Source organism: Desmodus rotundus, chromosome 10 (genome assembly GCF_022682495.2).
Source record: "Desmodus rotundus isolate HL8 chromosome 10, HLdesRot8A.1, whole genome shotgun sequence".
NCBI classification, from domain to species: domain Eukaryota; kingdom Metazoa; phylum Chordata; class Mammalia; order Chiroptera; family Phyllostomidae; genus Desmodus; species Desmodus rotundus.
Genome location: NC_071396.1, coordinates 46814413 through 46840319, shown reverse-complemented (window position 1 = coordinate 46840319; position 25907 = coordinate 46814413). Strand labels below are relative to the sequence as shown.

General features: G+C 38.7%; 1 protein-coding gene across 1 annotated transcript in view; it reads right to left on the bottom strand.

The window, feature by feature from the left end:
* SEC24A (SEC24 homolog A, COPII coat complex component) overlaps positions 1-25907 on the bottom strand; it is a 64138-nt gene that overhangs the window by 2951 nt on the left and 35280 nt on the right. The window contains exons 12-22 of the mRNA XM_024575331.4: positions 24082-24137; positions 22790-22996; positions 21811-21931; positions 21334-21492; positions 11313-11486; positions 8485-8595; positions 6335-6510; positions 4836-4973; positions 3119-3223; positions 2708-2800; positions 216-319 (exon numbers count right to left, since the gene is read on the bottom strand). Coding sequence (XP_024431099.2) covers positions 216-319; positions 2708-2800; positions 3119-3223; positions 4836-4973; positions 6335-6510; positions 8485-8595; positions 11313-11486; positions 21334-21492; positions 21811-21931; positions 22790-22996; positions 24082-24137 — 1444 coding nt within the window. The remainder of the gene's footprint in view (positions 1-215; positions 320-2707; positions 2801-3118; positions 3224-4835; positions 4974-6334; positions 6511-8484; positions 8596-11312; positions 11487-21333; positions 21493-21810; positions 21932-22789; positions 22997-24081; positions 24138-25907) is intronic.

Below are 25907 nucleotides of genomic sequence, written 5' to 3'. Positions count from 1 at the left end.
ATTAGATAAAATATAACAGTAAAATAAACACAGGATTTGTCACAATGCTTTTGACATAGTGTTTACTTATAGCTGGATGTAAAGCATAATTCAGTAATGTTTGAAAATTCTTTTTATTTTTCTCTATATTCTTCTAAAGGGTTTACTTAAGCAATAGGTCACATATATCTATGAGTCAAACTGTTTCACTATTAGCGAATGAAAATTCAACTTACCTTATTACATAAAGTATTGGGAAAAATGGTCTTTGTTCTCTAAGCCAAGAGATGAAAGCTATTGTTCTGGCAGATTCTGGTGTATCAAGTTCCGGAAGGTCTGTCTATTAAACAGAAACCAGCGATATTCAACTTACTCTAATCATATGTATCGTCTACAGTAATTCTCAAATTTTATCATGTGCGGTAGTACCCCGTTATCCGTGGGAGATGCATTCCAAGACCCCCAGCTGATGTCTGAAATCACGGACAGTACTGAACCCTATGTTTTCCACATACGTACATACATGCACACACACACACCTTTTCACTTAAAGGAAGGAAGCACTTTACAGCTTCTTTTTGCCATATCCAAACTGCCAGCATCACTGCTCTTGCACTTTGAGGCCATTCGCAAGTAAAATAACGGGCTCCTTGAAAACGCGCTCTCTGATACCCTGACAGTCGATCTGATAACTGAGACGGCTGCCAACTGACTACTGGGCAGGTGGTGCACACAGTGTGGATCCATTGGAAAAGGGATGATTCACATGCCAGGCAACGAAGAGAGACGGTGTGGGATTTCATCATGCAACTCAGAACAGCATGCAACTTAACACTTATAAATTGTTTTAAGTTATTTCTGGAATTTCCCATTTAACATTTTCAGACCTGGTTGGCTGTGGGTAACTGAAACGGTGGAGAGCAAAACCGCAGATAAACAGGGCAGTGCTGTGTCAAAGCACCTGGGGATCGTACTGAAACTACAGATACGATTTAGGCGGTCTGGGGAGGGGCCTGAGGCTCTGCGTACCAGTTTTCTAGTAAGGGGCGGGCAAGCCTCTTGAAGACGCAGATGGTGAATACTTTAGGCCTGCAGGTCGTTTAGTCTCTGTTGCAAGTACTCAATTCTGCCATTTCCACTGAAGTAGCCACAGACAATATATGTGTGACTGAACATGACTATGTTCCAAGAAAACTTTATTTACAGAAACAGGGCCCTGGCCTGGTAGCTCAGTTGGTAAGAGCATCGCCCTGAAAGCCAAAGTGTGGGTTCAATCCCAAGTCAAGACACATGCAAGAATCAACCACTGAATGCATACATAAGTGTAATACCAAATCAGTGCTTCTCTCTCCTCTCTCCCTCTCCCTCTCTCTCAAAAATCAATAAATTAAAAAAACAAAAAACAGGTGGCAGGCCCTCTTGGGCATAGTTTGCTGAGCCCTGATCTAGAAGAACATCCTAACTCTTCTCTTCATTTTATTACGATATTTAGAACTAACAGGTTCATTCGTGCGGCTGTCACAAATACAGTATCTTCTCTCCTCATTAAAATGTCCAGTCATTCAGACCACTAGTTTTACTCAAAGCCCAAAGCTCGTGCTAATCCTAGCTATAGTCCTGACATACGTTTTAATTTTTTAATTTAATTTTTAAAAATTTACTGATTTGAGAGAGAAACATCGACTTATTGTCCCACTTATTTCTGCATTCATTGCTTGTTTCTTGTATGTGGCCTGACTGGGGATCGAACCCACAACCTTGGTGTATCAGGATGATGCTCTAACCACCTGAGCTATCGGGCCAAGGGCTCACATTTTTTTAAGTACAAGAATCTCCTAATGCCTTCTATGAATGGAGTTAAACCCATAAATATGAAAAAATGCTGACATAAAACACATACTCCAAAGTTGCTGACAAACTGATAGGAACTAAAAACATGCAACACTAAATAAAACCATGTGATAATTAATTCTCACTTTTCAATTTAAAACTATCCAAATGCAATATAATTGAACAAATGACTTCTCATGGATTATTTCAATTACTCTTCTCTAAGCAACAACATTCTTAATGTACAAAAGAGACTGTTAGTTACTTGTCCAAGGTCACAGAGCTAGTGATAGAGTCCGTATTACTTTCTTCAATAATCAATAGTAATCCAACTGACACTGATCACAAGTCATTTGCTTATGTGGCAACTATCTTCGTTCTCACTCCAAAGCAGCAGTTAAAAGAGCCCTGCCAAAGAACAATGAAATCTCGTGCCCAAAACACGCACGACAAAAAAAAACCATGACTCTAATGCTAATGGCAGCAAGCTCTTTCTTTTTTTTCTTTTTTCCATCAACGAAATCCATCACTTCCTCTGAAGAAACAGTATACCACCAGACACACAAGAACACATAAGTCATCAGGATGATCACTTCATAAATCATACAAATTTCTAATCACTGTGTTGTACACGCAAAACTAATATAATACTGTATGTCAACTATAACTGAAAATTTTTTTTAAATTGAAAAAAGGTAACTCAATGATCAAAGTAACCTATAAAATGCATTTAAAACATAAAATGAGTACTTTCAATGCAAAGAGAATCTGTGGGAAGATTTTCTTTTTTGGAAAAACTTTTGGTACTATGCTATGATTTCAAAATGGGCTATTCAAGTTTTTTGCCACATTTGAAATGCCCTTTAAGTGCATTACAATCACTCTAAGACAGTCTTACCATAGTATGTGGAATTAATGCATAGCTTTGAACTCCTAGAACTTGGCTGAGAAAATTCTGTCCACAGTTTTTTCCAACCCAAAGCATCAGCACCTGGGGACAGGAGGAAAATCATTTTGAGACGTAGATTAAGAGTGAGTTGTTGACTCACCTTTCCCACTGATAATGTTTTAAAAGATCAAAATGATTAATAAGTTCAGTGATAATGTAGAGTCTTCACCTGAACTAATTAATATTTACCAAGACGAGACATTTTATGCTTGGTATGAAAGCAGGCTATGGAGGGAGGAGGTGGCTAATAGAAGAATGTATAGACTAAACAGCATACATTCTGTTCAGGAAGAGATATTGAGGGTAATGAAGGTACGGCAGAGTGCAGACCGAAGGGTCAGAATCAGACAGGTTACTCACAGAGCCGGCGTCCATGAGAAAAGCTCCGTCCCTGCTCAGCTTCTCCACTGAAAGCTGAAGAATAGGGGGCTGAGGTATAGTTCGATCATTGATGTTCAGTGCTCCCTGAGGAATGAAACAAAAGATTAAAAGCTTTTAGATACGGGTAATATGGAGTCACAATTAACCAAAAAATGTTTACACAATTATTCATACTTAAATATAAAAAAAGGTGAAGAAGAATACTTATCACTTATTGAAACAAAGCCACCGTGAAACCCCAAAAAAGCCAATATGACGACTTCTGGTCTTATATTATTTTAAAAATTAATATAATAAATGCAATTGATATCCACATATCCTGAACAGATAAATGAATTAGTGAGATTCACATAAAGCCTGGAATTTAGTTAATAATCATGGCTGATGGCATGGCCTGGTTACGTGCTCACCCTGCAGGAGGATAAGAGCGTGATACAAACAAGAGTTTAATAGTTTATTATTTATTAAGGCCAGAAATGGAAGTTTCTCATTTATAACTGAGCACAGTACTGTTATCTGAAAACACACACACCTTTAAATATTCATAACTATTTATTCGTAAGACCTCTGGTGCAGGACGTGTGGGGAGCAGGAGAGACTGTAAATCAAATATGGCCCACCAGAAATTCCCGCTAGAGGTTTTCTAATGGGAACTAAGAAAAGAGCCTTTGCTGTCTCTGCCGGTAAAGAAGGGCAGACATCAGTGGCTGTTTCCTAGTCTTGAAGAGAAGACTGATCTGAAAGAATGAGGCAACACCGAGAGAGCTGAGTCGCAGCTAACCCTGAGACTAGCTGGACCCTGCGCGCCCGGCCCACTTTCCTCCCCAAGTGCGCGTCCTCACACACACACACACACACACACACACACACACACACACACACACACACACACACACACAGACATGCCAGTAGTGCTTGTCTCCGAATGCCGCTGCTGAGTGTTCTTCTCCTCCTTGCTGCTGGTGGCTTCCATGTTACACACAATATATCGCGTTTATATTTTTATGTTAATTTGCCATTTTAATGTGAAAAAACATAGGCCCAACAATTTGAATTTGTCAAACACAGGATTAATCTCGAGTTATTATTTCTGTAATACAAACTAATAGTGTTTTCAACAGTTCTCATTTGCTAAAAGTTACCACAAGTTTCATAGGCAATTTTTCCCTTCTATATGCAAGATATCTTAAATTCTTTAAATTTTGAAAGGTTTTAACCAAAATATTACTTGCAACATCCTAATTTGATCACAGTTTTAGAAAGAAAGATTATGACTTAACATTTCAGTGCTTGGGATTTTAACTCAGGTCAATTTGCTATTGAGGACAAATAACATGACAACTTAGGTAAGTATTTTGTTCTGTAATTTAAGAACACGGTTACATTGAACGTGGATCTAGAGGGTCTGGACGCACTTGGATTCTCAGGATGCTCCTCCAGATCGATCTGTTTAAAGAAAGGAGCCCTAGGTCGCTCTGGTCAATCTGACAATCTCTCTATCTATCAGATCTGCCCTAGAGGTAAATAAATTTTCACCATTTTCAGAAGTGTCCCAAAACCAAAATTTCTTTTCATAGACCTAGTAAAGGAATAAAGTAAAAAGCTTAAAAACACTTGGCTCATTTCCACATTGGACTGAATATAATTAGGTTCGTAAACCTTCCAGTAAAGGCCACTAAAACCACAATGGTCTTACCTCGTCTGAAAGGTTGTCAACTCGGTACAGACTGGGGTGAGCTGTGAGCATGAGGTAAACCAAGGGCTGGTTCTTCACCTGACACATAGCAAAACTGCGTTCATCCAGACGCGCATCTGTCCCCGTCTGGAACGATTTCTGTAACAGGAAACCACCCCCCCAAAAAAAGGTATTTAAAAAATACTTGTAAAACTTTGCAAATATCAGTTATTAAAAAAAATATCTTCAGACAAAATCAGCAAGTTTGCTGTTAATCATTCTTTGAAATATATCTTTTAAGAAGCCGCACACAGGCACTAAACTGTAGCTCTATCCCCACCTGAAAGTCTTGGGAAATTAATTACCTAACACGGCAGTCATTTGATCTCACTGGTGTTGCTTCCTAATCAGTGAAACAGATCTAAATACTCCATCTACCATGTAGTGACAGTGACATAAAAACAAACACCACAGGAAGGATACTGTTACACTACAGGTGACAGACGAAATACACCCATGAAAAAATAAAATAACGTAAATACATATATGAGGAACCCAACATCTAAGTGGCCTATAAATGCAGGGTGAAGATCGATGGTGGCTAACTATCCTTGTTTCTCCCACAGTTAGCGAAATTAAACAATGTACAAAGTTTACGTATCAACCAGGAAGAATAATACACATAAGGACAATTATGTATCAGAATAGTTTAACAGGTAATTGTAAGTTTTAATTGATATATTAGCTTCATGGAAAATAATGAAGTTTTCTTTTGTTAAAGATTTTATTTGTTTTTTAGAGAAAAGGGAAGAGAAGGAGAAAGAGAGGGAGAGAGAGAGAAAGACATGCGGGAGAAACGTTGATCTGTTGCCTCTCGCACGCCCACACCTGGGGACCTGGTCCATAACCCAGGCATGTACCCTGAGTGGGAGTCAAATCACAGCCTTTCAGTTTTCGGAATGGTGTCCAACCCACTCAGCCACACCAGGCAGGGCAGACAATAATGAAGTTCTGAGATAAGGTTTTAAGCATTCCTAGTGATGGAAAGGAATAAAAAGAGGTAGAGAGATAGTGTAATGAGATTATGCCTCAAAACAAGTACATTAACTATGAATAAAGGGAGACTTTAAAAGGCTCTTAAGGTATTTTAAATTGGTATGTGGATAGTCACTAACAAAGAAGAAAGAGTACTACGGAAAATGGAAGGAGGGAAGTTTCATTTATTCATTCAAAAAATGTTTACCTAGTGCCTACCATGTACTAGGAAGTGTTCTAGGTGCTGGGACAAAGTGATGAAGGAAAAGATAAAAATCCTTTGCTCACGGACAAAAATCCTAGTAAAGGAGAAGTAAGTGATAAACAAAACGTGGTATGTCAGGTGTTAATAAGTGTTATGGTCCTCGCCCTCAGAAAACTTGGCTGGCAAAAAGTTGTATGTACAATGTTTATGGGGTTCAGAGGATAAATATTTTGTCTTTTGACATTTTCATTGCATTAATTTCTGGTTTTGATTTTCTTACCTGTTTAAGAAGAGCCAACACAAACAGTGGAAAAAGCCGCAAAGAAAAGGGAACCATGAGCCCGGGCTGGTGGCTGCTCAGGACGGAAGAACGGTAAGCGGAGAGAGAGTCGATGACGGCGTTCACTAGGGCATCCCGCGCGTCACTCAGACTGGCAGTCACAGACCTGTCCACGGCTAGTGGAGGCAGGGGCAGGGACAAAAGAAAAATAAAATAGAAGTTTAACTCCCCTACAGAACAGAAAAAATCAGCTTTAAATTATACACATTCTCTCTCAAATTTATCATGTGTGCAAGGAGCCAAACGTAGCAGTTAAAAGCAGATACTTTGGCGAATCCAGCCAACGTCTGCTGAAAAGCCGCTCTGCTATTTCCTAGCTGTATGACACTTTGGCAAGCAACTTAACCTTCATAAGCCTCAGTTGTCTTGTAAGTAGGAAAACTGCATTTCATAGAATCTAAGATGTTATTAATTGTAGTCCACTCTTTTATTTTACATACCACTGAGAAAGAAAAACTCCGCAATTAAATACACTTGTGTTTTTATTTTTTACTTCTTCTTATTCTTCTTATTATCATTTTGAGAGACAGAGCAATATCAACTCGTTGTCCCACTTCCCCATGCGTTCATTCATTCATTCTTGTATGCGCCCTGACCCAGGATCCAAACCACGCCCTTGGCATGCCGGGACAATGCTCCAACCAACTGACCCACCAGCCAGGACTAAACATACATGCTTTTTTAATACAGAGAATTTTTCTTACATCTACTGAAAGAACTCTTCAAGGATTAGTTATGTTCATCATCTGTCATGCTATTCTGTATACGTGCATTCTGCACACTCAAAAGTTGTTCAACACTAAGAACACTGCTCTTGTTTTGAAAGCCTCTTAAACTACTACTAAACTCAATTCATGTGGTACCAAAAATACACCCAGGAAGTGATGTTATTAACTGCTATGACCAAATTTGTGCATAGGCCAGAAGAATGAAGACCACTGCTACCTGCTCAACAGTAACTCTAAGGCTTCATCCATTTAAGACAAGCTGATTTTGATAAAACGTGAAAAATGTGCATCTTGGAATCAACCAAATTTAGTAACAGTGAAGAAAACTGTTATGAAGATTTTTTAAAAAATCCATAATACTGTCTGATAATATATTATAGTTGTTGGTGGTAATAATAAAATTACTTATAATGATAATACTGTTACCAAAAAGTACTAGTTAAAAAATAAACACAGTGACTCTCAAATTTCTTCAGTCATAATCTTTAACTTTTAACAATATATGAGAATACTAACATGGGTTTGGACCCTTTACCAGGCTCCATTAAAGAAAAATTTTCCCAGTAAGAAATGAAAAAAAAAAAGGGTAAATATCCCAATTATAGGCAGATTTAAGTTTGAAGCAAATGTACTCACTGACTTGCCTGAAGGAGAAAAAGAGTAAGAACTAAAATGATGTTAAGCTCTATGTGTTTGAGAAAGGGACCAAAAAAAAGGCAGGAAGGCAACCGCTGTGAAGACATGAACGAATTTTCTGCTGGCCCACAGGGTCTGGCCACGGCCTCGCACTTACGTGCGACACTGGCGGGTGTGCAGCCCAGGTCCCACGGCTCCAGTCTGGTGACTGTCACAGGGCACCGTCTCTGTGACCTCAGTTACAGAGCTCATTAAAAAGCTACTGGCTACTAATACCAAACATGATGTAAAAAATGGTTACTTCAAGTCCACAGCAGACAGATTATGAGGCAGAAAGCAGTTTGGTGTTGCCTACGGCCAATGGGGGAAGGAGGAGGAAGTGGGCTGTCAATGGACATGAGGTTCTTTTGGGGGTGACAAATATTTTTAACTTAGACTGAGGTGATAGCCACACAACTCTGTAATCATCCTAAAAACAATGGATTTGTACACTTAAAGTGGGTTCAGTGATAAAGTATATAAGTTATATCTCAATAAAGCTGTTTGAATTTAAAAGATAAGGCTATCTGCAGCAGATCCTTTATTCAAATAGTTATTTAACAGGTATACATGGGATCCGAAACACTGAAACCCTTCAAGCTAATTACTTAAATGAAGACAAACCATGTGGATTTTTCCAATGTTATTACCTGCAAAATATTTACAGTAGGTGATAACAGTTCTTACCCATATTGGCCAATAGCCCTGAAATTGCTTGAACATCAGCTCCAAGAAAGACTTCGTTCAGAGTTGAAACTACTGGCAGACACAAAGTATGAACACGAATCCTCCTTTCACCTTTGGGAAGGCACAAAAATGATAGTAAGAGACAACTATATTTAAAAAGTTTATATTAAAGTCATTTCTTTTCGATTCAAAACCAAATAGGGATAGTCAGTATAGATGGTATCAAAACTTTAATGTGAAAACTAAAGTTTGATTTATTTTTTACTAGGAAATTCTTTTTGTTCAATGTATTGCTGAAAAGACAACAGAAATGGTATTCAAATGATGGTAACATGCTAGCTTTAAAAAAATCTTTTCTGAAATTTTTTTGTTAATTCATCTACTTTGTAATAAAAATTGAGTGTGTGTATATCTACATACACACACAGGCGTGCAAATATATATATGACAACCCTACTCCAAAATGTGCTCTTGAATCTGTGTCTTTTTTGGTTGTTGTTCTATTTACTTTTAGAGAGAGAGAGAAATATCAATTTGTTGTTCCACTTAATTTATGCATTCATTGGTAGATTCTTTTTTAAAAAATATTTTATTTATTTATTTTCAGAGAGAGGGGAAGGGAAGAAGAAAGAGCAGGAGAGAAACATCAATGTGTGGTTGCATCTTGCCCCACTGGGGACCTGGCTAGCAACCCAGGCATGTGCCCTGACTGGGAATCAAACTGGTGACCCTCTGATTTGCAGGCCAACACTCAACCACTGAGCCATACCAGGCAGGGCCATTTATAGATTCTTGCATGTGCCCTGACTGGGGATTGAACCCGCAACCTTGGAGTTATCAGGACGATGCTTTAATCAACTGAAATAATGATCCAGGGCCTTGAATCTTTTTTTTTTTTTTTAATTTATTGATTTCAGAGGGGGAGAGAGAGAGAGATACCAATTTGCTGTTCCACTTACTTATGCATTTATTGGTTGAGTCTTGTATGCTCCTTGACCAGGGATCGAACCTGCAACCTTGGCTTATCGGGGCAATGCTCTAATTAACTGAGCTACCTGGCCAAGACTTGAGTCTGTGTTTTGATATTCAAAGTCCAGAAATAAATCTTATACTTTTCTCTTTAATCACCAAAGAAAAAATTAATAATTGACTAATAGCCATAATACTTTCTCTTTGATAATTTAACTGCAACAAAAATCAGTGAATACAAGAAACAAAAATGAAACACTTTTGACAATCATCAAATATAAAACATTATGTCAACCTTTAAAAATTTCTGATAAGCAAGACCTCGAACACCAGAGAAAAGAACAAAAACTTAGAGAAGAAAATTATAACCTAAGACTAAGGAAAATATACATATGAAAAACTCATATAAATTACTTTTAAAGAGAAGAAATGTCTGCATAAGAGGGTAACACTGTTTAGAGCTTCTATTCTAGGTAAAGGCTAAAATGAAACGGGCACTTGAGGGGGCTACAAATTACTAAAAGCTTTCTCAATAGCAATCAGATAATACCAAGATTTTTTTAGACAGTTCATCCCTACACTCTGCATTTCCAATCCTAGGAGTGCATCTTAGGGAAATTATTACAAACGACAGATCTGTGTACATGCATATAAATTATAATCATAAAACAACCTAAGCTTCTAACAGTACGTATATGAAAAGATACCCAACAGTAGTCATTAGGGAAACACAAAATAAAACCAAAGGAGATACCTATACCTTATTAAAATGATTAAAAACAAAAACCTCAAATGAAAAAAAAAACCAAAAACTAAACACTGAAAAGAGCAAATCCTGGTGAGGATGCCGAGCAGCTGGAACTCTCATATGCTGCTGGTGGGAATGCAAAATGGTGCAGCCACTTTGGAATCAGTTTGGCAGGTTGTCAAGAAGTTAAACATATACTTGACATACAACCCAGCAATCTGGCTCCTAGCTTTTAGGCCAAGTGAAATAAAAACTTACGCTCACACAAGATCTATACATATATGTTAAGAGGGACTACACTTGAAATTGCCCAAAACTGGAAACATCGCACATGGACCTCAACTGGAAAGTGAACAAACAAACTGGGTGCAATGGAACACCCCTTAGGAATAAAAAGCAACAAACTACTAGTTGGGGAGTAACACAGATGAACCTTGGATGTGCTCAGCTGAGTGAAAGAAGCCAGGTACAACAGAATGCCTGCTGTGTGACTCCATTTGTACGACATTCTTGCAAAGACCAAACTGTGGGGTCAGGAAACTGATCAGTGGTTGCCGGGAGTTGGGGATGGGAGAGAGGCTGACTACGAAAGCATGAGAAGCGTTGTCTAAGTTCTCCATAAATTCTGGATAATCAATAGGCAGAAAAGGGACTGGGATGTTCTCCTTCTGTCATATAAAAATGGTCCCGAGAGACAGAAATCTATCTTTCATATTTATGGTGAGCTGTTTTGATTTTAGAGGGGATATAAATGTAAGTAGACATAGCACAAAAACACTCCTGAAACTTTAAGGCGGTAAAACAGTAGGTGAGAGTGGTAAATCTTTAAAATAAAAAATTAAATTTAGCCAGCCTTCACATCATTTTTAGGACAAAACACATTAACCTGCTTTATATTTCTCTGTACTTAATATCACTATATAACATACTATTACCCCCAAAGAAGAGAGAGTTTACCACAAGCCACAGAGTACATGACCGAATCAAAAAACGTACCTCTGTTGTGACATTGTTCTCCAGTGAACAAGGCTGGACTGTATACTTAAAACTTGTTAAGAAGGTAGATCTCAGGTTAGGTGTTTTTGCTACAGAGAAAAGCCTAACAACGCACCTTTGCTGGACGTGTACAGGAGCGCCGACTGAAAGGAAACCAGCTGCGTGTCGGTGAGGCTCTCCTCCACGGACATCTGCACCGCATACCCAGCATCGGGGTTTACGTTGGGCAAAGACAGTAAGTCTGTTGACCGAACAAAGAAGTTCCCGTGGAAAGTGTGAATGGAAAGACCTAGAGGAAAGAAATATATCAAAATGATTTATATACACCTACACATGGATATTTACATTTTACCCTTGCCACTTATCAAACTGGCAGACAGTAAATAAAAAAAGTTTAGATGTGATGTTGTGATTTATAATAAGAAATATGTATTTGGTCTTTGCCCATTTCTGGCACAGAGCTCCTAAAACCCTTAGAATTTCCCAAGTAATGAGAGTCCTAAAGGTGTTTTTTACTATGTTAATGAAGTGACGTTTAGAAAGCACCTAGGTCATCTAAGGTGGGGGGGGGGGGCTGGTTGCCAGAGGAGCCCACTCTGTGATTAGAGGGTGGGGACTTTCATCGGACCCCCTTTGCTCAACACACATCCAAGGGAGGGTAAAGTGGCTGGAGCTTGAATCAATCACCAATAGCCAATAATTTTCTAGCAAATTAATGGAACCCAAGTAAGGGTTCATTGGAACTTCCAATCTATTACCAGACAATCAGAAGCACAGGCAACAACCTGGACTCAAAGTTAGCTTCTGCAGTGTATGTGTGTAGTTGGGTGAGGGAGTTCAGGGGCCTTCACCTGTGGGATCTGATGCTATTTCCAGGTAGACAGTGTCAAAACTGAGGTACTTGCTTGGTGGTACGGGAAAAAGCAACCCACACATTGGAATTGGGAGCACAATGGCATTAGGAATACACAGTATTTAGTGAGGGTGAGGGAAGAGTAAGAGATATCTTCTTAAATGAAAGTGAGGATTCAAATTTTCAAAAAACTTTTTTGAAGGATAAGTTGGCAATATCTACCAAAATTCTAAATGAATACTTACTTTAACCCTAGTAATCCCATACCTAAGAATTTATCCTAAAGATACACTCATTCCAGTGCCAAATTATACATTTTTTAAAAATTAAGCAGTACTATTTTGATGTTATAATGAAAAATCAGAAATATCCTCAGTGCCAATCAGAAGTATTAAACTGTGATTCGTACATTCTACTGAATACTAGTAGAAATTTAACAAAATGAAAGAAATCTATATAAACAAGTATTAATGGATCTTCAAGATTTGCTGAAATCATGAACAATGTCACATAAAAATCGGGAGTGATATCTCAGGAGCAAGAGGTCCCAGCCCCACACCAGCCCCCCAGCCCAGGGTTCCAGTATCAGGAATACAAGTCTACGTAACTTCTGGCTGTAAAAACTAAGGGGGAATGGGGCTCTGGAAGATAGAAACTTCTGTCAAAGGCAGTTCCTCTTAAAGGGCCCACGCACAGACTTACTTAGACCCATTCTCTCTGCGCTCCAGTGCTAGGGCAGCAGATTGAAAGGCATCAGAGACACATGGGGAGGGAACTGAACGGTCCAGCATCAGAGCGAGAGTTGGGGGGCAGCTTTCTCGTGGTGGCAGAGGCCACTGTTCCTTTTCTGAGCCCTGCCACCACAGAGCCACAGAGTTGGTGGGTGGGCACCATATCTGAGATTCCACCAAACTGGCTCACACTGTGTGCCTCATGCTGGTGATTCCCCGAGGCCCTGTTCCACCCAACTTTGAGGCCCAGCAGAGCTGTTTCCAGTGGCAGGCATGTGCCCAGAGTCTCCCAAACAAGATGAACCCAAAGAGGCCCACCTCAAGACACATCATTATTAAAATGCCAAGGTTAAAAACAAGGAGAGAATCTTAAAAGCAGCAAGAAAAAAAACAGTTAGTTACCTATAAGGGAGCTCCCCTAAGACTGTCAGCTGGTTTCTCAAAAGAAACTTTATAGGCTAGAAGAGATTGGCAAGAAATATTCAAAGTCATGAAAAGCAGGGACCTACAGCCAAGATTGCTCTCCCCAGCTAAGCTATCATTTAGAATCAAAGGGCAGAGAAAGAGCTTCCCAGACAAGAAAAAGCCAAAGGAATACATCACCACAAAACCAGCATTATATGAAATTTTAAAGGATCCTCTTTAAGAAGATCATCAAAAATATGAACAATAAAATGGCAACAAATACATGTTTATCAACAATTGAATCTAGAAAACAAGATAAACAAACAAGCAGAAGAGAAACAGAATTATAGATATATTGTGATGGCTGCCAGATGGGAGGGGGCTGGGGGAATAGGCGATAGAGATGAAGGGATTAAGGATAAATTGGTAGTCAGGGAACAGTCACGGGGATGTAAAGTACAGCACAGGGAACAGAGTAGCAACAGAAAATATATGCATGACCTACAGACATGGACAATGGTGTGGGGATTGCCTGAGGGAGAGGTGTGAGGGGGGTGCTGAGTGGAGGGAGACAAAGGGGAAAAAATTGGGACAACTGTAATAGCATAAACAATAAAATACAATTAAAAAAAGAAAAAATGATAAATGTAATGCAAAACATTAACAAAACAAAGGAAAAAAGCCACACAATCATCTCAAAAAAAAGTGATAGTACGTACACACACAAGCTAACGCAAGAGGACTTCAGCTTTATCAATGACATTATTATTACTCTACAAAAGGAAGTTATTACTTTGTACAAAAACAGATGCGCAAGATGGAGGAATGGGGAAGCATATCTTGCATCCTCACACAACCACAGCAAAAATTACAATTAGACTACAAAACAAACATCACCCAGAATCACCAGAATATCAAGCTGTATGGAAGTCTGACAACCAAGGAATTAAAGAAGCCACATTCATCCAGATGGGTAGGAGGGGCCAAGAGGTGGAACGTGCAGTCACACACCCACATATGGTACGTAAAAATTGAGAGGGACAGGGATATCCCAGTCCCACACCAGAGCACCCAGCCTGGGATTCCAGCGCCAGGCAGGTTAAGTTCCCATAACTTCTAGCTGTAAAAACCTGTGGGGGTTAGGGTGGCAGAAGAAACTGCGGGATTCTCAGGAGTCTCCTCTTAAATGGCCCACGATAGACTTAAGACTTATGCAGAGTCACTGCCTTGGCTTCAGCACCAAGGCAGCAGCTGGAAGGGCACCAGAAGCATATGGGGAGAAACTGAAGTGACTGGCATCAGGGAGAGAGCTGGGAGATGTCTTTCTCCTGGGTAAGACTTCAGAGGCTAGGCAGCAGCACTGTCCCCTCTGTGAGCCCTCTCCCATGGACCCACAGAGCGGTGACACAGGTTGCCCCACCCTGGCGATTCCCTAAGGCTCCACCTCATCCAACTTACTGGTGTGTATTTCTACAATAGGCCACGCTACTAAGATAAGGAGTCAAAGCAGCTCTACCTAATACACAGAAACAAACACAGGGAGGCTGCCAAAAATGAGGAGACAATGAAATATGGCCCAAATGGAACAAAACACCAGAAAAAGAACTAAACAAATGGAAATAAGCAATCTATGAGAACCAGGGTTCAAAACACTGATTATTAGGATGCTCAAGGAACTCACTGGGTATTTCAACAGAATAAAAACAAACCAGGCGGAAATGAAGGTTACACTAACAGAAATAAAGAAAAATATACAGGGAACCAACAGTAGAGAGGATGAAGTCAAAATCAAATCAATGATATGAAACATAAAGAACAAAAAATTCAACCAGAACAGCAAGAAGAAAATAGAATTAAAAAAAAACAAGTATAGGCTAAGGAGCCCCTGGGACATCTTCAAACACTGGAATCAAAGGGGTGCCAGGAGGAGAAGAGGAAGAACAAGAAATTGAACTTATTTGAAAAAACAAAGAAAGAAAGCTTCCCTAATTTGGTGAGAGAAATAGACAAGTCCAGGGAGCACAGAGAGTCCCAGAGACAACCACACCAAAATACAAGATAATTAAAATGCCAAAGGTTAAAGATAAAGAGAGAATCTTAAAAACAGCAAGAGAAAAAATGTTAGTTATCTACAGGGGAGTTCCCATAAGACTGTCAGCTGATTTCTCAAAGGAAACCTGGCAGGCAAGAAGGGACTGGCAAGAAGTATTCAAAGTGATGAAAAGCAAGGAACTACAACCTAGATTACTCGATCCAGCAAAGCTATCATTTAGAACTGAAGGGCAGATAAAGTGCCTCCCAGAAAAGGTAAAGCTAAAGGAGTTCATCATCACTAAGTCATTATTATATAAAATGTTATAGGGACTTATTTAAGAAACAGAATATTAAAACTATGAACATTAAAATGGCAATAAATTCACAACTACCAACAACTGAATCTAAAAAACAAACTAGGCAAACAAGCAGAACAGAAACGGAATCATGGATATGAGATCTTTTGGAGGGTTATCAGTTGGGAGGGGGAAAGGGAAGAATGGCGGGAAAAGGTACAGGGATTAAGAAGTACAAATTGGTAGGTACAAAACAGAGAGGGGGATGTTAAGAACAGTATAGAAAACGGAGTAGCCAAAGAACTTATATGTATGACCCATGGACATGAAGTAAGGAGGGGAGGATTGCAGGAGGGAATGGGAGGTACCAGGAAGGGACAAAGGGGGAAAAATTGGGACAACTGTAATAGCATAATCAATAAAATATATTAAAACAAGAACAGAACAGATGCATGTTTTGCTTATGAAATTAAAACCAACTTTAAAACAGTAATCAGAAAATAAAAGAAGAATACAGGTCAGTATGTACAAAAATAGAAAGGTATGGTTAAAAAAGGCCAGATGTAATCCCCATTGCTTTTTTATTATTTTTTTATCTCACCAGAGGACATGCGTATTGACCATAGAGAGAGGGGAAGGGAGGGAGAGAGAAATAGAGAGAAACATCCATCTGTTGCTTCTTGTGTGAGCCTCAACCAGGGACCAAACACACAACCTGGGCATGTGCCCTGACTGGGAATTGAACCCACAAGCCTTAGGTTCACAGGATGACATTCCAACCAAGTCGCACTGGCCAGGGCCCCATTGCTTTTATTTGAAGGCTAAAATATATGCTTATATATGCATGGGAAAAATTTTAAAGGCACATGAGAAACTTCAAGGTAGCACATACTAGATTTAGTTTAATTTTTCGTTTTATATCTTTTTGTACTGTGTCCTTTTTAAAAACTTTACCAAGAGCTTATTTCATTTGTTATGAGATTATGTAAAAAAAAAAAAAAAAGGCAAGACCTAACAGGCAAGTGACCACAAACATGTATTAAATTAAGCACTCTAGCAAGAAGGCAAACTGTTGGTATGCTGGCCTACTCTCAAGCTCTCTATGCAAAATTAGGTACATGTTAAATAGCTTCTGTCCTACAAATAGAAAAAGTTTTAAAAGCACCCTTAGGATATACATTTCCAGGAATGTATAGCCAGTACCATAGAAATAAATCATTTTTGAGGTCCATCAATCTTGAATGAATGGAATACAACAAATGGGCCCTTTAAAACATAAACACTAAAAACTATTCAAATAACTAAACAAGTGCAGCAAGGCTGCAGGATACGAGATCAGTATACAAAGTATTAATTTTCTTTATATAAAGTAGCAATGAAATTTTAAAAATAATGCCATTTACAATAGCATCAAAAATATTTAGGAATAAACTTAAAGAAATGCAAAACTTATACTCCAAAAACTATGAAACATTGTTGAAAGAAATTAAAGAAGACACAGATAAATGGAAAGACATACCACAATTGTAGATGGGAAGGCTGAATTCTGTTAAGACGGCAATATTCCCCAAATTGATCTACTTATTGAATGCAATCCCTATCAAAATCCCAGCTAGCTATTTTGCAGAAATTGACAAACTGAGCCTAAAATTAATATGGAAATACAAGAGACCCCAAATACCATAACAATCCTGGGAAAAAATTTAAAAGTTGGTAGGACTCATACTTCCCAATTTGAAATTTACTAGAAAGCTACAATAATCGAGACAGTTTGAAACTGGGTAAGAACAGGCATATAAATTAAAAGAATAAAAGTCAGAACACAGAAATAAACCCTCACATTTATGATCAACTGAATTCAACAAGGGGATAGAGGTCACAAGACAATTCAATGTGGGAAAAATAACCTTTTTAATAAATGATACTGCAAGAATTATATATCCACATACAAAAGAATGAAGTCAAATACCTACCTCAAATGAAATACAAAAATTAACCCAAAGTAGCCCTGACTGGTGCAACTCAGGGGATTGAGTGCCAGCCTGCAAACCAAAAGGTCACTGGTTCAATTCCCAAGCAAGCACACGCCTGGGTTGTGGGCCAGGTCCCCGGATGCAGGTGTGTGAGACGGAACCAACTGACCTTTCTCTTACACATGGATATTTCCCTCCCTCTCTCGTTCCCTCCCTCTCCTTCTCTCTAAAAATAAATAAATAAAATCTTTTTAAAAAGCCCTGGCTGTTGCGGCTCAGTGGATTGAATGCCAGCCTGAAAACCAAGGGGTCACTGGTTCTCTTCCCAGTCAGGGCACAAGCCTGGGTTGCAGGCCAGGTCCCCAGCTTGGGGCACGTGAGAGGCAACCACACTTTGACGTTTCTCTCCTTCTCTTTCTCCCTCTCTTCCCCTCTCTCTCTCTCTTAAAAAAAATTAACCAGAAGTAAATCAAAGACTTAGAGTATAAGAAGTATAACTATAAAGCTCTTAGGAGATAACATAAGCATAAAATGTTCATGGTCTTGGATTTAGCAGTGGTTTAATGCTATAACACCAAAAACGTAACAAAAACAAAAAAAAAATTGATGGGACATCAAATTAAAAACAATTGTGCTGCAAAGAGTACCATTAAGAAAGTGAAAAGTCAACCTACCAAATGGAAAAAAATTTTGCAAATCATATATCTGATAGAAGCTTTCTATCTAAAAATATATAAAGAACTCCTACAACTCAGTAATAAAAAGACAAACCAAATTTTAAAATGGTAAATTAATCTGAATAGATAGTTCTCCATAGAAGATATACAAGTAACCAATAAACCTAGGAAAAGATGTTCAACATCATTCATCACTAGGGAAATATAAATAAAATCCTCAATGAGTGTTGGGAACAGCCCTGGCTAGTTTCAGAAACTGTAACCCCCGTGGCTAAGGCCAAGTAAAAAGACCTTGGGACCATAAGCCACTAAGGTGACAAAGCTTATCTTGCCACCAGGGGTGCCACCTCTGCCCCCTTTACTTCACCCTGCTTGGCCCCAGGCAAATGACTGGTTAAATAATGATGAGTAAGATTCCTCAAGGGAGGCACGACCTAAGACAGGCTCAGTCATGAAGGGGCCATCAGGGAAGGACATGGGAGACTATAAAAAAGAGTCACCCCTCACCCCTCCACTTTGACATAGCCTGAGTCCTCATTCTGTCTGCAAGAAGTCTCTTAATCTCTTGGCTGCCTTACTTCCCCTGCCTGACTTAAGCCTGAAACAATGCCAGAGGCAGTGCGGCCCTCCCAGGCAATCAGGCCTACAGAAAGAATGCATAAAATCCTGTGAAACCTGCTTTGCTAAGAATGCCCTCAATTTAAATGATAAGGGTCCAAGCATAAAATGAGTTTGTTTCCCAAAGTTTTATGGCCCTTTAGCTACCTGACCCTGACTCAAAATAAGCCCTCAGAGTTCTTTGGATGTTATCTATTGTTTGATCATTACTGCTTGAAGATGATTGATGAGCTTTACCTATACACCCTGTATTCCTGTACAAATTTAACCCGATAAAAGCCCATTGAGGAACAGGCTCAAGGGCCTTCTCCTTTGAGAGACTGGCCACCTTTCCTCCCCAAGCAAATCATGTCTTAGAAGAATTATTCTCATCTGTGATGGGAAGGGGGCTCTGCTGGACAAAGCTCCACCACAAATGAGATACCACATCAAATCCATTACGATGGTTAAAATAAAAAATACAGCCCTGGCTGGCGTGGCTCAGTGGATTTAGTGCTGAACTGTGACCAAAGAGTTACTGGTTCGATTCCTGATCAGGGCATATGCCTGGGATGTGGTCTAGGTCCCCACTTCGAGGCATGAGAGAGGCTACTCATCGATGTTTCTCTCCCTGTCTTTTTCCCTCCTTTTTCCTCTCTCTAAAAATAAATAAAATCTTTAAAAAAATAATAATAATAAAAGTACAGGACAATAACAAGTATTGACAAGAATGTGGAGAAATCAGTACTGTTATTTGCTAGTAGGAATGTAAAATGGTGCAACTGCTACCACACTCCACACTTCCTCAAAAACTTAAACATACAGTTACCTTATGACCCACGTATTTGCCCGAGAGAGATGAAAATATGTCCCTGAACCTCCACACAAATGTTCATAGAGGTATTATTCATAATACCCCAAAAGTGGGGACAACCCAAATGTTCATCAACTGATGAATGGATGGACAAAGCGAAGTAATATATCTATACAATGGAATACCACTGGGCAATAAAAATACATAAAATATATTTTTTTAATTAATGAAATACTCATACATGCTACATGATTCTTGAAAACATTTTGCTAAGTTTAAAAAGCCAGTCACAAAGGAACTCAATAGTGTATGACTCAAGTCATATGAAATACCCAGAAGAAGCAAATCCATAGAAACGGAAAGACTGGTAGTTGCTGAGAACTGTGGAGTTTATTGGGGAAGTAAGTGACTACTAATCAGTACAGGTTTTCATCTGGGATGATGAAAGTGTTCTAAGAGGCTGTGGTAATATCATGGTAAATATATTTAAAACCAGTGAATTCTACACTTCAAATGGGTGAATTGTTAGTATATAAATTTTATCTCAACAAAGCTCTTATATAAAAAAATGAAAACAGAAAGCTACTGTGATAATCCATTGGTTATGGGTGACACTGATACTGTGAGTTGTCTGGAGTTGTGGCAACCTCTTACGTGTGTCATACCTTACATAAGAGATTGCGTCTGTCTTCTTTTCCATTGTTTCACTCAACCACTTTTTTCTTTTTATTATAATAATAGATAAAAACCACTTACTTCATTTGGCACACGGTTTGACCAATAGATTTCAACATTTATCTAACAGATGTGTAGATCCTTATCTTTTGGTATCTATTTTTTAATGCATACTTCACATAATCTTTCCACTTTAAAAAATGATTGCTTCATACCTTCCACTAAGCAATAATGTTTTAAAATCTGAATAAAAGATCAGGACCATGTTGAAAATGTGGAGAAATGAAGTATCGAGAATTATAATTTCCTAGTTTAATAATAAAACAGTTATCATTTAGCAGCCTCAAAATATTTATGATGAGAAACGAACTGGACACAGACATTCTGAAACTGTCAGACTACTTGCAAAGCGCCACTGTGAGGCGGTGTCAGTGGCAGGCGCAGGGTGAGGAGGGCACACGCGAAGAGCTCCCCTACTGATGGAAATGGGGATGGCAGTGGTTGCCCAACTATGAGAATGGACTCGATGCCACTCAACTGTATACTTAAAAATGGTTAAATGGTAAATCTTATGTTATGTATGTTTGACCATAATTTAAAAAATAATTGTTTAAGTAGAATAAAAATCTATCAGTAATATGTTTTATTTCCTTTGGGGACATAATCTTTTTTCATTGAGATATAATTCATATACAGTAAAAATCACCTTTTCAAGTGTACAATCCAGTGGTTTTTAGTACATTCAAAACATTCCATTTTAAAAAATACATTTATTCTTATTTACTTATTTATTTATTTAAAACATTGTGTGGCTGCCTCTTGTGTGCCCCCAAACAGGGTCCTGGCCAGCCACCCAGGCATGTGCCCTGACCGGGAACCCTTTGGTTCACAGGCCAGCGCTAAACCCACTGAGCCACACCTGTCAGGGCTATTTCTTCTGATTTCTAATTGCATATTCTATCAGAGTAAAATATGTTAGAATAGCAAATTTTGAGATAACACTAGGTAAAAGCATGTATATTTACTGGTGGTATCAAAAGCAATTTCCTCTCCTATGTAAATGCAAAACATAGTACCCCACCTTTGGTGCATCGAATCCTCATGACTGCCTCAAAGCCGATCTTCCGAGTGAGGTACCTCTGTAGCTCCTTCTGCAACTTCTGTACTTGGACTGGGTTGTGCTGATGGTGGTAAGAGGGATAGTAGTAGACACTGCCTGCTGAATACCGAGAGATACAACCTGGAAGAGAACACACTCCTTTTAAATCCTGCCGTTAACTACTATTACCACACCAAAGTAACTACAGGCATTTGAATCAATCTTTAACTTTCCCAGGTACTGTCCAATAGAATATTTCATTTCTTTAAACAGTAGCATAGAAGTCTCTCTATCATAAATTCTTAAAGTAGAAGACTATGTAGGGTTTATATCAGACTAAATTGACTTACTTACCCAAGGGAATAAAATTTCTTTCACTTTGTCTTCTATTTAGAATACCACTGTACAAATAGCATTTTGACGCTTACTTGAAAAAAATAATCATTAGGAGAAACTTACCCAGAGAAGCCAAATCAGAAAACTGTCCACTGAGAAGAAATAAGTCAACAGCCACCTGCTGACCGGAACAGTCCAAGGCTAATTTCTTATAGAAGTCAGTGGATGGCGTCAAGTGAATTTCCTATTAATGATAAATTAAAAAGAGAAAAAAATTTAAATCATTATATTGTCATAAAATTTAAATGTCTATCTATACATACCCAGGTGTTAACAATTATCCTTAGGAATTCTACAAAATCCTTTTGCTTTGGAATATTTTTGGGTTTTCAGTAAGAAACATATGGCTTAAGAACTTTTTCTTTTGATTTACTTTTAAAAAGAAATCTATTATACTAATTTCAATAATCTATTAAATTCTTAGTATGCTGGAAATGTTCTAAACAATTCACAGTTAATATCTATTTAGTCTTTTAACTACCATTAATAGGTGGAAACTATCATTATTTTCACTTTATAAATATAAGGAAACAGAGGGGCAAACAAGCTAAGTAATTATTCAAGCTCATACATGTAAAAAGCAGTAGAGCTGAGGCAGACTGACTCCAGGACCAACACCACAAGCATCATAATATGTGGCCTCTCAAAATCTTTTGAGAAATACACATCTCAAACTAAGGGTACAGACACGAAGTGCTCAAAAGCAATCCATGGTGGTCAACATACCAACCTACGAGTACTTTGTAGTGGTCACCCAGGTCCTACTTGGTCCCTAGCAAGTTTATTCTCTCAGCCTACCCTTCTCATCCAAGGCAGGCTGCATTGCTCATGGCCTGCTAAAGATCTAAAAATAAGGCAAGAGTGAATACGGTAGAAAATAATGTAATGAAATAGAAAAGTCTACATAAAAAAAAGAAATGTTTTATCTATTTCCTCATATTCCCTCCTCTCCACAACTGAAATATAAACAAAAAACAAGCTGTTTGGTCAAAGAGACAGAGCGCCAGCATAAATTTTAACGCAGATTTGATGACCTTCTAACCTTAGCAGATGACCTATGGTTGGGTTCCTCTCGCGGTTTCAGGGCTCCCACACCTAGAGTTGGGAGTTGTGTTTGAAAGACAGACATTCGCCCACCAGTTGGGGACATCAGCTTAAAGGCAGCCTGAAGTGCAGGACCCAAGGCACTCTGGGTCTCCAGGGTCTTGGTGAACATTTGTGGCAAAGTTTTCAGTAAATCTTGGACAAGCTTGTGAAATAAAGCAAGAAAATGCAAGAGTGTTACAATGTAAAAGATTTTTTTTACGAAAACTAATATAATAGACAAGACATTGAGTCATGATGATGGTCAGAGAATGTACAGACAGTACAGGAAACAATGAAGTTGGTCAAATGACAAGAAAGCTATTTTAAATAAACATTATCAATTGGCAAGCAAGACAAAAATTGGGGCCTTATAGTTCTTGCACATGCAGTAGTCCAGCAAGACTATAAGTCCAAAATGTATCTAAAAGAACCATCACAGATTAGAGATTTATTTTAATGCCATGAAATATGGCCTTCTCAATCCCCTCTACACACTGTATTCTTTTGAGTTCCAAAGAGAGTTTAACTCTTCCCTATTACAAAATCTAAGATATCCAGTAAATTTGCCAACTAGTAATAATCACAACAAAAGAAAAACAAAACGAAAAACAACTACCTATTCAGGTTAGGTTGTACAAATAAAGAGAGTTAATGGGAAAAAAAATACATCGCACTATGGCGAAGTCACCATTGCCAACAGCTGAGACCATAGACTTGCTAGTTAAAATGTTACCCCTACGGCATATATGCATGTACAGGGTAGACAACATCCCCCCTTCAGACACATTCTGTTCACCTCTCACTGTATTATGTCATGGCAATTTCCAGGCAGGTAATAAGAGTTTCTTCTGAACTGACCCCAATGACACTCTGTGAATCAGAAAAGCAAAGGGCACTGAAAGCAGCCTAGCTAAAGTGCTTCTATGCAGTGAGCAGAAGCTATCTCAGCAACCCTCCCAATTTCCCAAATGGCTGGCAAGGCAGGTTTCCTTCAGGTTTTCCTCCTTAATGGAGTAGGCTCATCTTCTACCCTCCTACAAATACCTTGCTACATCAGACTTAAAAGCAATCAGTTCAAGGGCAAACTCAAGAGCGGTTCTTCTGATGAGTTTTAATTAACAGCAAAATATAAAATATTACACATCTTAGAGATGTCACAGAAAGAAGCAACATTTTACTAATGTCATTGCAAAAATATATTCCTTCAATATTGCAACTTAACATGTCGGAGAGGAAAACGTGCCTTACCTCTTTACTTTCATTTAAGTTTACTAATAAGTTCTCTGGCATAGGTATAAAAACATCTGAAAGAAGAAACAAATATTTTTTAAACAAAACTTACTTGTTAAAGGTGTCCCAAGTATGCAAGACTGATAGAAGTAACCATGCCCATACTCACATAAAAGCCACTTCCTCCACTGTAATAGCACTGTCTATACACGTTCAGAGAGACCGACAGAGCCCTGACTTAGGCATTCACCACAAGCTAACTGTTGCTGTGTGAAAGGTAAACAGCCTCCCAATCAGAAACTACTGAGCTGTAAGAACTCAGTAAGGGTTCGTACAAACACTCTGCTTACTAGGTTAAAGACAGCAATTCAGAATCCTGCTTTATGTTCTTGCTTAGCCCTAGAAGCCATCCAAAGAAACATTCATTAAAAAAAAAAAAAAAAAAAAAAAAAAGGTTGACTCAGATGACATACAAGAATACTATGTCTTTACATATAAACATAACATAGTCCACTGGCAGACTGTCACTCAGAACGCAGGTGCTTTCTCATAAAGAAGGCCCCCGCCAGTGCCTCTCCTTGTGGAACTACAAAACCAAGTGAATCCGAAGTATGCTGACTGGCAGCCACACCGTGCGCTGCTCAGGATTCAGATCTATTCTTGCTCAGGAATGAAATTCCTTTCCTGAGAAGGACGCGACTGGGAAGGAAACGTGGGTGGTGGTGGAGGATTATGAGGGGTCTCAGTCTGCATCAGTGTACTGTTTGTTTTTATTACAAATAATTAAGGTTCACTATAATGTTTATAGAAAATAAACCAACAAATAATTTGAATCATTAAATATTGACTTTAGCTGTCATACAAAAATTCTACTGTTCAGATTTCTCCCCTTCTTTAAATTAAGTTTTATTGAGATACACTTCACCCTTGTAGAAGACATAATTAGCGATTAACATATTCAGAGCTGTACAACCATTAGCACTACCTAAATCCAGATCCGTTTCATCACCCCCCAAAGAAAACCCTCTCTGATTAACAGTCACCCCTCACTTCCCTGCTAACTCCCACAGCTCCAAGCAGCTTCCAGTCTTTCTGTCTCTGGATTTGCCTATTCTGCACATTTCATATTAATGGAGTCACAATACGAGGTCCTTTTTGACTGATTTCTTACACTTAGCATATTGCTTTCAAGGTTCCCCCATGTTGAAGCACCTAGCAGTGCTTTATTCTTTTTATTCTGTAGATATATCACATTTTGTTTATCCATTCATCAAAAGGTGGGCATTTGGGGTGTTTCTACTTCGTGGCTACTTTGCTGTGAACACTCATGTATACATTTCTGAGTAGGCTGTGTTTAATTGTCCTGAGTATATACCTACTGAGTGGAAATGCCGAGGCACATGGTAACTCTATCTTTAACTGCGGAAGATCTGACAGACTATTTCCCATAGTGGCTGAACTGTTTTCCACTCCCACGAGCAGTGTATGAGAGTTCCAATTTTCCCATATCTTTGCAATACTTGTTATTATTCTTTTACCCCTATTTTAAAATCATGTTTATTTTTCAATTACAGTTGCCATATATAATCATATTAGTTTCAGGTGTACAGCCCAGTGATTAGACATTGCATAGCTCGCTAAGAGGTCATCCCCCAAATCTCACACCCATCTGACACCACACATAGTTACTAGAAGATTACTGACTGCATTCCCTAGGCTGTGCTTTACATCCCCATGACTGTTCTGTACCTACTTATTCTGTCCATTTGTGCTTCTTAATCCCTTCGACCTTTTTCACCCTTCCTCCCAAGCTCCCTCCCATCCCGCAACCGTCAAAATGTTCT